We start from the raw sequence: 12,285 nt of genomic DNA, 5'->3' as shown, positions 1-12,285 counted from the left end.
ATGGGCCGAATCATGCGCCATTTTTGAGTGACGTCAGTATTATAATTATAGCCGATCACTATTCCCTATCCTGCTTTTTACAACGATTATGATACGTTGAGTGGTAAAACCAGCTTTCTGCTCCAAAAGTTGAAAGCTACATCCACCTTCTGTTTAGTGTCTTGGACTCGATCACCAATGATGAATGCCATCAGACACAATTGACCGTTTGAGTGGCACACATCGACGAAATATCTCGCCTCCTTGAAAACCCCTTATTTTAGCATTGACAAATCCAGATATTTTGTAAAGTTGATTGTTCCACAGAACGCTCTTCCCTACACCCCTTAGTTTATTTCGAAAGGAAGCCCTACTCCATTAAAAAATATACGACATTTTGAAGAGGGAGGGAGTTGGTGATTCTTCTGTTCCGCAAATGAAGGGTTAATCTAGGTGCGTCCACCGTCGTAGACGAAATCGCACAACTGTCTATAGACAAATCGTGGATTAGATCTACAGATAGTGGCAAACAAATTATTTAAGACGGTCTATCTACTTTGTCATCCGTCTGTTTTTTGCCGGTCTGTATTATAAAAGCCTAAAAATTAAAATACTGCCCCTAATTATTTTTTTTTTTTTGGTCAGGATGGTCTGCAAATTATTTTTAGTGGTTATTTGTGGTGGTCTGCAAATCATTTCTCCCATTTATTTTTTAATGGTCCTGAAATTTAATTCCTCCTATACATCTTCCGTCGGTTACCAAACTGTTTGCTATTTATTTTCTGCCCGTCCGCAAATTATTTTTCCCATTTTTTTTGTTGGTCCGCAAATTTTGTTTTTGCCGGTTCACAAGTTATTTCTTATTTATTTTTTGTCATTTCACAAAATATTTTTTCTATTTCTTTTTTGTCGGTCCGAAGAATGCTCCATTTAATTTCTGCCGGTCCGCAAATCGTATCCCATACTCATTTTTTCGACTGCGAGCTCGTTATTCCTCTAATTTCCGCCGGTGTGTGAAATTTCTCGACTATTTTCATTACTCCCCGGTCCGCAGGTGGAAGAAGGTTGAACCCTTTTTCTTGAACGGCGTAGCACAAAACATAAACTGACTTTTGAATATATTTTTAAAACAAAGTAGGCTTTTTTCCGATTTTCAGAAGGTGCGCACTAAGGAGTATAGGGAAAAGTGCACCCCATTAAATACAAATACAACGCCACAACAGACAAAATGCCCAACGAGGTGGCTGATAAAAAGATGCCCATAAACATATGGTTGTCATATATTTAAAAAAACAGCAACCCAATTAAAAATGCAATTAACACAAATTATAAACAATATATACACATGATAAAATATTATACAACGCCCATAAAGAATACTTATGGTTGTCTTATTCTAAGAATGGATAGCTTCTCGATTTACCCCAACATGTTTATCGTATTTCTTTTTAAACGTGTCAATGGTGTTACAATTTACAACCTCCGGGGGTAAGCTATTCCATTTATTAACAACCCTATTGGAGAAAAATTCCCTGCGACACCATAACCTGGCATTGTCCCTCTCCAATCGATACTGGTGTCCCCTTGTAAAAGCAGTCGACTGGCGGTGTACTAAAAGTTCATGGTCCATCCCATTGAAAATTTTGAACACTTCGATCATATCTCCTCGACACCTGCGTTCATCCAATGTAAACATATTCAAAAAATGAAGTCTCTTCATAACTCAAGCCCTGTGTGGCAATAAGGATACGTGTAGCTCTTCTCTGCACCCCTTCAACCAAGTCTATGTCCCTCTGTAGGTATGGTCTCCAAAACCTTACAGCATACTCCAGTCCAGGACGAACTAAGCCTCGAAAAAGCGGAAGAATGACTTTAGGAGAACGCGAAGAGACCGTTCTCTTGAAAATGAGACCAAGCATTCCATTCGATTTTTTGACCACCGTGGGTTGTTCGAACCAAAATGAGCGACCATGCACTTATCTACACTAAACGTCATGCTCCATTCATTTGCTCATGCTGCAACCCTGTTTAAGTTGGTCTGGAGCAACTCCCTATCGCTTTCATTCCCGATTACCCCCATTAGCTTCACATCATCAACGAATTTTCTAGTAATCACATCGATACCGTGATCGAGTTTGTCGATAAAAAAAGAAAAAAAGTATGGGGCCAAGGACACTTCCCTGAGGAACTCCACTTGTGACGTCTGTCCAACCAGAGAATTTACCGTTCACCATAACTCGTTGCGACCTATCTCTTAACCACAATTCTACCCAATTCAGCAAGTTGCCCCCCATTCCAATCTCGTATAAACGCTTCAAGAGTTTGCCATGTTGGACCCGATCGAATGCCTTCTGGAAATCAAGGTAAACAACGTCGACATTTTTGCTCTTACCCAAAGCCTTAGTCACGTAATCATAGAAGCAAAGGATGTTAGTTACACATGACTTCCCCTTCCTGAACCCATGCTGATTATCCGACAATAGATTATTCTCGTCTATCCACTTCACAAACTGCCTTTTGAGTATAATTTCCAAAATTTTCGAGAGGGAGCTCGTCAAACTCACAGGACGATAATTTGACACCGCTTCTCTACTACCCTTCTTAAATATCGGAACAACGTTAGCAAGTTTCCAATCTCTTGGGACGATACCCTCAGCAACACCACTACTGTATATCTGTGCGATTCGACCCAACAATTCATTAGCACATTCCCTGAGGACCCTGGGATCGATTTCATCTGGTCCTGGTGCTTTGCTTGCACATACATTTCTTAGAAGATTTAGGACGTCCACGTCTTCTACTTGAATATCGTTGAGGATTTTATTACCCCCATGCAACACCGGTATATCGAATATCATTATCTCCATTAAAAACCGACGCGAAAAAGTCATTGAAAGCACTACCCATGCCTACATTGCTCTCTATCCTAGAGCCTCCTATCGAGAGGGGGCCAACTGTCCCCTTACATCCATTATTGACGTACCGGAAAAATGATTTTGGGTCAGAGCCAATGTTATCTGCCAACCTAGATTCAACTTCCTTTTTACTATCCCTCATCGCTTTCTTCAACAGTCTTCTTTTATCAGTAAACAATGATAGGTCACCGCGTCCATTTTTATACTCTCTGAATGCTCTTTTCTTTTCAAGATAAAGGTTCCGCACGCTATCCGTGAACCATAGAGGGTGCGATGTACAAATACGCTTTTTTCGAACAAAGGGTACGACGTCGTGCAAACCAGAGGACAGCTTCGTATTAAATTCTTCCCATTGACTTACCGCCCCTACTGATTCCAACTGGTCAAAACTTCCGCTAACCTTCTTCTCAAAACATCAAAGTTAGTTCTCCGAAAACAAGGAACTAGTCTTTTGTTATCAACCTTACTCAAGGAAAAGTTACAGTGAAATCTGACTGTACGATGGTCACTGGAAGAAAACTCTTCCCCTACCGAAACATGTTCAACTAGATCCTGAGAACTAGTAAGAACTAAATCCAAAATAGCAGTACCCCTAGTGGCTTTTGATACATGCTGATACAAAAAATTTTCGAGCACCAACTTAGGAAAGTCTCTTCCATACTGATTTCCAGATGAAAGGTTCTCCCAATCAATACCTGGGTAATTGAAATCCCCTAGTATGAGAACCCTCTTTCGCTTACACATGTAGGAAATTTCGTCATGCAATTTGGCGATGTAGTTTTGATCCCTATTCGGTGGATTGTAACAAACCCCAATAATAAGTTTGACGTCTTTTGTTCTCAAGTTCAACCCATATGGTTTCAATATCGCTTCTCTGCACGTTACTCTCTAGCCTTCAAACAGGATTTCACGTATATCAACACTCCATTCCCTTTCCTATCAGATCTATTTCTCAAAAAAGTTGTCCATTGAAAGGACAGCAAAATTTCTGGGCTTTCAATTCAATGTTTAACCTTTTTAGCGACAATTCCGAGATATCTCGTCAAAATTGATCATCTTTATTTCAGTCGCCCCGAAATATAACCCCGTCTTCTAAAAACGCGTTGAAGTTTTTTTTGCCAATAAAACATGTTTTTTTCACCCCCCCCCCACCCCCAATCAATCAATTACCAGTGAGTGGAGTCAGCTCTCGTTCAAGGTCAGGTGGGGGGAGTTTCCTTGGGCACTGTGAAGAGATATCGCTCAGTACAAATGATATAAAAAGATTTTTTCACCGAAAAGTACCTCTTTCTATAAAGCCACATGCCATGGCAGGTGTTTTTGTATAACAGTGAGGGGGAAATAAAAGCTATGAGTGGAGTAAATTTTCTTGTTGGGGGAGGGGGAATGCAGTTATATCAGTTCGCAATCGAAAAAAAAAACTCTTGAAAATAGGTGGCAATCTGAAGGTTTTGCAATTTCAAATGTAGTAGTTATAATGCGGATCAACAAAATTTTAAAAACCACCTAAAGGGTCAAATAAGAGGCTTTTGATATGACGATATATCTCGTGAACGCCGCTTAAAGCGTCAATACGAATATTTCCCAAAATGCCACGTCTCGTACCATGGACGACTACTTCACCATGTACCAATACCCGTCATATCGCTATACACAATTTACTGCCGTTAACGAATTGGACATGAAAGTGCCACCTATTGGTGGTCGCCTCAAGCTCGTTAGGGGGGAAAATGGGAGCGCACCACGAACGACTGGAGTTGGTGCGACGAAATTCAGTAAATGGTAAATCTGATTTATTCCACCTAACAATCACCTTACATAATTGATGAAAACTCATTTTTATAGAAGGTATTCAATCATGGGTTATATATAATTTGAATAAATACCGAGTAAATCCGGGGCTCTCTGCCGTTATTGACCTTGATACACTTTCCATCGGGATGAGAAGTGTTTTCACTCATTTTACCCGTGAACTTAATCTCTTCTCCCCCCCCCCCCCAATCATAATTTCACACTTAAGTAAATTCGAAGATGAATTCATTATTGATATCGTTTTTTTTTTTCGCACAAGGATTATCGGAGAAAAATAGATTTCTCCATTTTTCTAATATTTTTCAATATTTTGTTTTTCTTTTCGCTCTGATTTTTGCTTTCGGTGAAATTTGGCAGACAGAGGATATAACACACGCGGCTTTGATTCTCTCTCTTGCATACCACCCCCCCCCCCACTTTACATGATTTCCATAGCTCGTTTCCAGACATTCATTTTTACTTCATTCTCCCCCCCCCCCCCTCCTCCTCCCCATTAGATTCGAAAAACCACGGAATGAACGCCAAAAAACGTAACGCTGTGATAGTCATGGAGGTCAAACCAAATCAAGTGAATTGTAAGGGGGGGGGGGGAAAAATTAAACCGCACCATTTTTTCTTTTTTTCGGTGACTGAAAGAAAATTGTTCTGTTAATTCCTCGTTTCTTTCTTGGCCATTTGTTGGAACAGTTTTTGCGGCATTAAGAACTATGATGATGAACCGGATGCCGTGCGCCATAAATGAGGTTATTCGCCTGGTGAAACAGAAGGGAGAAGAAGAAAAAAAGAAGACACAAATATAACATATTTTTCAATAACTGAAAGTCTTTTAAGTAGTATTTTTGAAATTATTGTTATATGTGTACTGCTAAATGGGATATACGTTATTTGGGATATTGCTTGGGTGGAAATTGGGTGGAGTAAATACTCTGATCCCATCAAACCAAAATCCAGAGAGTGCAGCAATTTCTTTCGCTGAACAATAGTTTCCTAAACTTTTTGTTCCATCGACCCCCGACTAAAGCGAACCCGTAGGATCTTATGTTGTACTCGTAGCTTCTTTCGCCTCCCTGGAACATTCCATCATATTCTATCACCCACTTTGGGAAACACTACCCTAAACCAAAATATTGACACTACAGAAATTCGCCCCCCCCTTTCCCCTCCAAGCCAAAATTCTGAAAATTCCACTAAGACAAATGTCAAAAACCCTGCCCAAGATCACGACAAGCCAGAGTGGTGACACTGGGGTTATTTATTTCCCTTGGGGGAGATATATAACCTTTATCATTCTCTGAAGTTTTCCACCACATGTATAAGGAATTCCTCTCAAAAAGCCAAAATTTTGACAGCATATTAATACTGTGTTGCCAAGTCAAAATTCCGACCGTGCAAATATTCCTCCGCCGAACCGAAGTCCTGACGGTGCTGTAGAGATTCTACCGTCAAGCCAACACCACCTCAGTAAAAAGCTCCAGCGCGAAGCTTTGACGTCACTGAAGTCATCCATTTCACGTGTAGCCAATGAATATAGCAAGAAGATGCATGCAATATTTTTACCTAATTTTTTTTGCAGTATATCCAATGGCTGTAGGTGAAAAGGACGACCGACATTTAGTGATGTCACGAGCTTCGCATGGAGGCTTTCTGCTACAGAAATTGTTGGTCAAACATGGTTCTCTCGACGCCGCACTCTCTTAAAATATAGAAATGCAGTATAGATGAATATATAGTATACTTCCATTGGATGCGCAGAAGAAACTGGTCAGCCATACTAGAATCGTAATATGGCAAAGATGCTAGCCAAGCCAGAATCCTGAGAGTGCAAGGATGTCACCAGCCAATCCAGAATTCTGACAGTACAAGGACCTGCCAAGCCAAATTCTCGTCCTGGCTCCCCTCCGAAAAGTTGAAATACTGACGACGCCAAGTCAGAAATGCTGAAAATTCCACCCCTTGCCTGAAATCCCGCCAAGCCAGAATGCTGACGATATCGTAATTCTGAGCAAAATCATTTCCGAATAAAAAAAACTGGCATTCTTACAAGTGTTTAAATTCAGTGATTGTTAGGGTTGGGTTTGCCGAGATTTCACTTGTCGGGAATCGAAATTGTGTTAAAGTTTCTAGCATTGTTAGGATTTTAGCAACTCCAATCTGAATTCCCCATATGAAAAAATGGGAGAAATTATAAAATCGTATTGGTTAATGTAAAGAATGCTAAGTCGTTCTTCTATACCCGTTTACGGTATGCAAGAATGTTTCAGTCAAAGCACCGTAGAGATAATGACAGGGCCGTAGCGTGCCCGTGTCCCCCTGAAAGTGGTATCATCATACAAAACAAGTGCATATTTTTCTGGGGCTTCCATTAAGCTCGGGTAAGCACCCCGGTTGCCTCAGCCTAGTTACGGCCCCAGATAATGGATGTATTGAATCTCGTGCTTAACAGTATTCACCATATCTTTTGCTATCATTCAGTTTCAAAATGTCCGCTCTTTCATCGTTATCGTAGTTTTCATCTGGAATGGTTCGCTAGCCAATATCGTCTTTTATATTCTGTTATCACTGTACGGCAACATTCGCCCAATATGAGGGTGAATGTAAATATTTACCCATAGGTAGGGTTCCCAGACGTCCTCCTTTTTGATGCCGTCTATTTCGGAAAATTCGTCCTTTGTCCTCCTTTTCGGGTTTCCGGATTTTCTTTTTCTAGGAAAATTTTTTTTTGCAATCTTCATTGATATCAGTGTTTTCTACACACGTTGACTAAAATCCGCCGAAACTCTGAGAATTTTTTTGTTTTCGCTTTTTTAGCGGTTCTGATTTGGCTAAAACTTTTTGCTGTGGCTGGTTTTATTAGTCAGCAAATTGGTGCCATCTGTTGTGGGAATTAAAAAAAGGGATTTACACACCAAAGGGCGCGTGTCTAGTCGTCCTTTGTTCCTGAATCTGGCAACCTTAGCTTTGGTAGAACACAACAAGGTTATGTGAAAGCTTTCAGAAAAGCTAATAAACGTAACAAAAGACAAGGTAAGTCAGCCCGGTAAATCCTTATTCTCAAAAAGACAATATTTTCCAAAGAAAACATCCGCCATGCTCCAGGCGAAGCAATAAACCTAACTTGAAGGAGGGAAAAACCCATTATAGGCGAAGGGAGACGGATTTCTATATGTTCATTTTTCAGCTGTTCTGCTTTGATTGAGAAAAACTTGTGGGGATGGATTTTCTTTGGTGAATGTCATTACCAAGGATGGTACAGGCATCCCATTTTCTCATTTGAATTTGGTAATTTAATACCCATAGGTGACGTAGCCTGGACTGGTTTTGGTTGGTAAAGCAAAATTTATACGTTTGATTTATTTCATGGTATTTTACGCCTATTGCGAATGACTTTTTTGCTTTGAAACTTTCATGAACCATATTTCGTGATATTTTACAGGTGCTTACAACGAAGCATTCGAGACTTCACTGACGGATTCAGTCGATAGCCCGCCGTCAATTCCAGCGCCTCCGCCACCACCACCTCCGACACCAAATGAGGTGTCTCCCGCGAGCGATTTCGAGCAGCCGTTCATTCTGCCACCTGCCTTGCGTCTGCCAGAGGCACAAAAATTTCGAGAGGAAGATTCTCCAGAAAGTTTCCCAAACATGCATCTGAAACCGATCCCGATCGCGAAGAAGAGACGATCGAAATCGACCTGCTGCTGCTACCTGACCGTGTTGCTGATAGCTTTTGTCTGCATGTTTGGCCTCCTATCCGCTATCGGGGGTATAGTATACCTGGAAGTATTCACCACTGAGAGAGCGGCAGGTCAATTGAAAGACATGAATGTCAACGTCGCAAGACCAATTTTCAAAGATTACGGTATCCCGCATAAGACCATTAAGTCCCCAAAGCGTGTCGAAAGCCAACATGAACTCGTCATACAACCAGAGTATATACCATCGACTGAATCTCCAAATAACAGAGACAAAATTTCGCCAACCTCCGCTAATGAAGAGTACAATTTGTACCGAAGCCACGTCGGGGATTCGTCCGTTGAGGATAACTTACGTGGAAATGAAATCAACATTTCCGTTGCCGGAAATATTGCGGAAACAAAAACGACACCAACGGAACCTGGCAATGAGAAACCTAATTTAGAACCCGTCACAACAGAAAAAAATATCATTCGAAGGATCGATGAGAGATTTGAATCAGATCCTGTGATAGACGAGCCCAACAGCACAGATACCGTTGCAGACCAGTCACAGCAAGTACAGAATAAGGAAGATGACCAGAAGTCAAATGAATGCGATTATAACATTAATGAAAAGTCGGGAATGAGAACTCCTTGTCGGATAATACTCCAGGTTTCTGATGATGTCGTTCCTGTAGTTAGAATCGATACGCCGTTAGAGGGTAGTCGGCCACTACAGAAACCTAACACAGTAGCAATGGCCAGTTCGGATCACCAGAGTAAATCCTCAATTTCACGTGATTTAGTAGAATTGAACATCCGTGAAAGCGCAGATCATGTAGCAAGATCTGAAGATGGTGAACCTCAAGCAGGTCGGCAACACAAAATGAATGGAACTGCCGGTTTATCATTCGTACATAGAACCATAGAGACTAAACCTTTGGTTAGTACAATCTCAGAGGCATCAATGGAAAATACCCAGCCCACACCAGTTCTCAGAGATCCGATAGCTTCTGAAGTATTACCGACACGGACAAGTAGTGCTGATCAATCTGCCCAGCCAGTATTCCGTACTGCACTGGCTGATGATGAACTCGTAGAGAACTTGAACGACGGTGAAAAGTCATCGGTCATCTCTGAATATGACGATGCGGGAATAGAATTTGGTGGTAATGAGGATAAAGAAATGTTTCCGGAGTACTCTATTGTCGGTGCAAATGATGAAGAAACGAACACCGATGGAGATGGACGTTCACGGGACCAACCTCCACTGGAAGCGATATCTGGTATCAACGTACCAGCTCCACCGATCCGGATACCGCAGTCTTCCGCTGACGTTTTCCCAAGCAGTTTCGATAGAATCATAAACATGTTGAAGCAAACCAACTCGCGCCAATCGTTGATCAACCAACGCCAAATGATACCAGTATCGGAATCTGGTTTCGCAAAGCGCAAATTGATCCCAACTGTAACAGAATCGGATCTCGTACAGGATATTTTTGATATTCAGAGACCGAAACACGGTCGGTTACAGGAATCCATTGCTGCGGTTCTCAAAAGATTCCAGACACTGGAAAACAACAATTTACCAGGTTCTCGAGCGGCTGGTATCCTGCTACCACAACCTAGAACCCCTCGCATTCCCTCTGGATCCGACGAAATTGAAAAGAAGCTTTACTTGGACAAAATCCGAGTGATGCTGTACGACAATTAAATTGGTTTTTTCCTTTTCTCTATGCTGTATATTTTACTCAAACTTTGTAAAACATTTTTAGATCTTTCCACTTTAAATTGAAACTTTTTAATAAATTTTACACGAAGTTTGTTTTACTATCGAGTCATCATGTGATTTAGTTTGGGTACTTCAGAACCTTATCTGTTAACTAATAATTTACCGCACTAACTCCGGTTATATCGCCATACGGAAATTTATGGCCATGAGTGGGATGGGAAATAAAAGCTCCATCTATTAGTGGTCAGTAAGTAAAGAAGTTTTCTGTTCTTTTTCCGGTTCAAACTCTGACAGTAACCTTCGTGGTGGAAGGCGAACATCTTACTACTTCACTACTTGGGCGTCTTTTTCTGTTAACTATAACATAAGGAAGTAAGATACAGAATTAATTTTAGCATTACTGAGAGAGAGAGGTTTGATTCGGGTTTATTACTAACCACTGGAACCCCGTTTCACTAATTTTGTTTGCGGTTGGAGAGAATTTTAGTGTAATTTTTTTCACGTGACTCATCGCATATTGAAAATTATGCACACAGGGTAGTAAGGAAAGTCTATAGGCTACATTTTATTGTTGAGCCGTGAATCCTAGAGGCATACTTCCAATTAGAAAAGTATCAAAATAAGGCGTTTACATCGAGTATGTCATTTATATTGCAAGGGGTGGTTCATTAAAATACAAAAGGTAACGTTTTATATGGACACCCTGTCCTCAAAGACTCTATCAGAAAGTTATTACCCTGTCTCTTCTCAGGCAAAAAACGAAAAAAAAAAAATTTTGCCAAATATATTCGCAGCGATATTTGAATTTAGAATTGGATAAAAATTGGGAAAGAACATAAAAAAATATATATACTGGAAATATAACGTTGTTACTTGGTTTTTCTGTTCTTCCCAATTTTTCTCAGTTATTTAAATTCAAATATCTCAGTGAATATTGCACTTAGAAACTTGGGGTTTTTTTTTTGGTTGGCCACGGGAGATTGACCAATATCTTTCTAATCGAGTTTTGAACACACTCCGTATAAAAAATAGATTTTTGTATTTTAATAACTCTACACCCAATTGCAATATGGAATGACGTATCTGAGATAACGTTATTTCGATAGTTTTTCAACTTCAAAGTATGCCTCTAGAATCAACAGGTCGTTAGTAGAAATGTAGCGAAGTGATTTAGTTTACTAAAAACCCTGTATATATGTATACCACAGTGTCTAGCGGGATAAGCATTGGAGACCTTTAAAATAATCAACAAATGACTTAGAAACATCAGAATTTGCTTTCTGAGGTTCAAAAATGAAAATGAGTGTTTTCACTAAAACTGAAAAAAAAAACTATAAAATGTGAGTGAAAATACATACTATATGTAAGGCCGGGACTATATATATATACGGGGTGATTATAAAAAAACTATCCCGACATATGGGCCCCTAACTATCATACCATTCACAGAAACTGAATGAAATTTTGGCATAAGGTATTTTGAGGTATGCGCTCAAGAATGATATGGAAAACAACAGCGTCACTCTAACAGTTACGGTTACAGTGAGAAAATATCAAATGGCAACACCAATTTTTTTGTATTGGAATGCGATCTCCATACTGAAAAACACTAAATAGCGTTGGAATGGCACTTGTAGCACGAAAATCCCCGGAGCTAGGTAAGGAAAAATTAAAAAGGACTTTGCCGTGCACCAGAGCATTAATGTTCGTTTCATTCGTCACACCGTTTCTTCGGCTGAGATCCCACAAGGCCTGATTAGTCCTCCACAAGGTCATGTGGAAAATTTGTGGAAAAACAATAAAATGCTTTATTTTATGCTGCTTCTCTGTCCTTATTGGTTGTCCTCACTTTTAGCCTATCTACCGCCGGTGATTTTCATGCTACAGTTGCCGTTCGAACGCTATTTAGGGTTTCTCACAATGGAGATCACATTCCAATACAAAAAACTTGGTGTTGCCATTTGATATTTTCGAAATTTTCTCACTGTAACCGTAACTGTTAGAGTGACACTGTTGTTTTCCATATCATTCTTGAGCGCATACATCAAAATACCTTATGCCAAAATCTCATTCAGTTTCTGTGAATGGTATGATAGTTACGGGCCCATATGTCGGGATATTTTTTTTATAATCGCCCTGTATATACTATAACAGTTTAATGAAAGATCTTTCA

At 40.2% G+C, this 12,285-nt stretch overlaps 1 protein-coding gene across 1 annotated transcript in view; it reads left to right on the top strand.

The window, feature by feature from the left end:
• Nucleotides 1–10,211, top strand: part of LOC149083632 (uncharacterized) — a 29,939-nt gene extending 19,728 nt beyond the window's left edge. The window contains exon 3 of the mRNA XM_089234116.1: nucleotides 8,140–10,211. Coding sequence (XP_089090242.1) covers nucleotides 8,140–10,094 — 1,955 coding nt within the window. The 3' untranslated portion in view covers nucleotides 10,095–10,211. The remainder of the gene's footprint in view (nucleotides 1–8,139) is intronic.
• The last annotated feature ends 2,074 nt before the right edge of the window (nucleotides 10,212–12,285 follow it).

Source organism: Pholcus phalangioides, unplaced genomic scaffold, assembly GCF_987345545.1.
Source record: "Pholcus phalangioides strain wild (caught in Gottingen) unplaced genomic scaffold, Ppha-v1.0 ptg000008l_1, whole genome shotgun sequence".
Classification (NCBI taxonomy): Eukaryota; Metazoa; Arthropoda; class Arachnida; order Araneae; family Pholcidae; genus Pholcus; species Pholcus phalangioides.
Note: the sequence above shows the minus strand (reverse complement) of the source record. Positions and strands in the feature narration are given on the sequence as shown.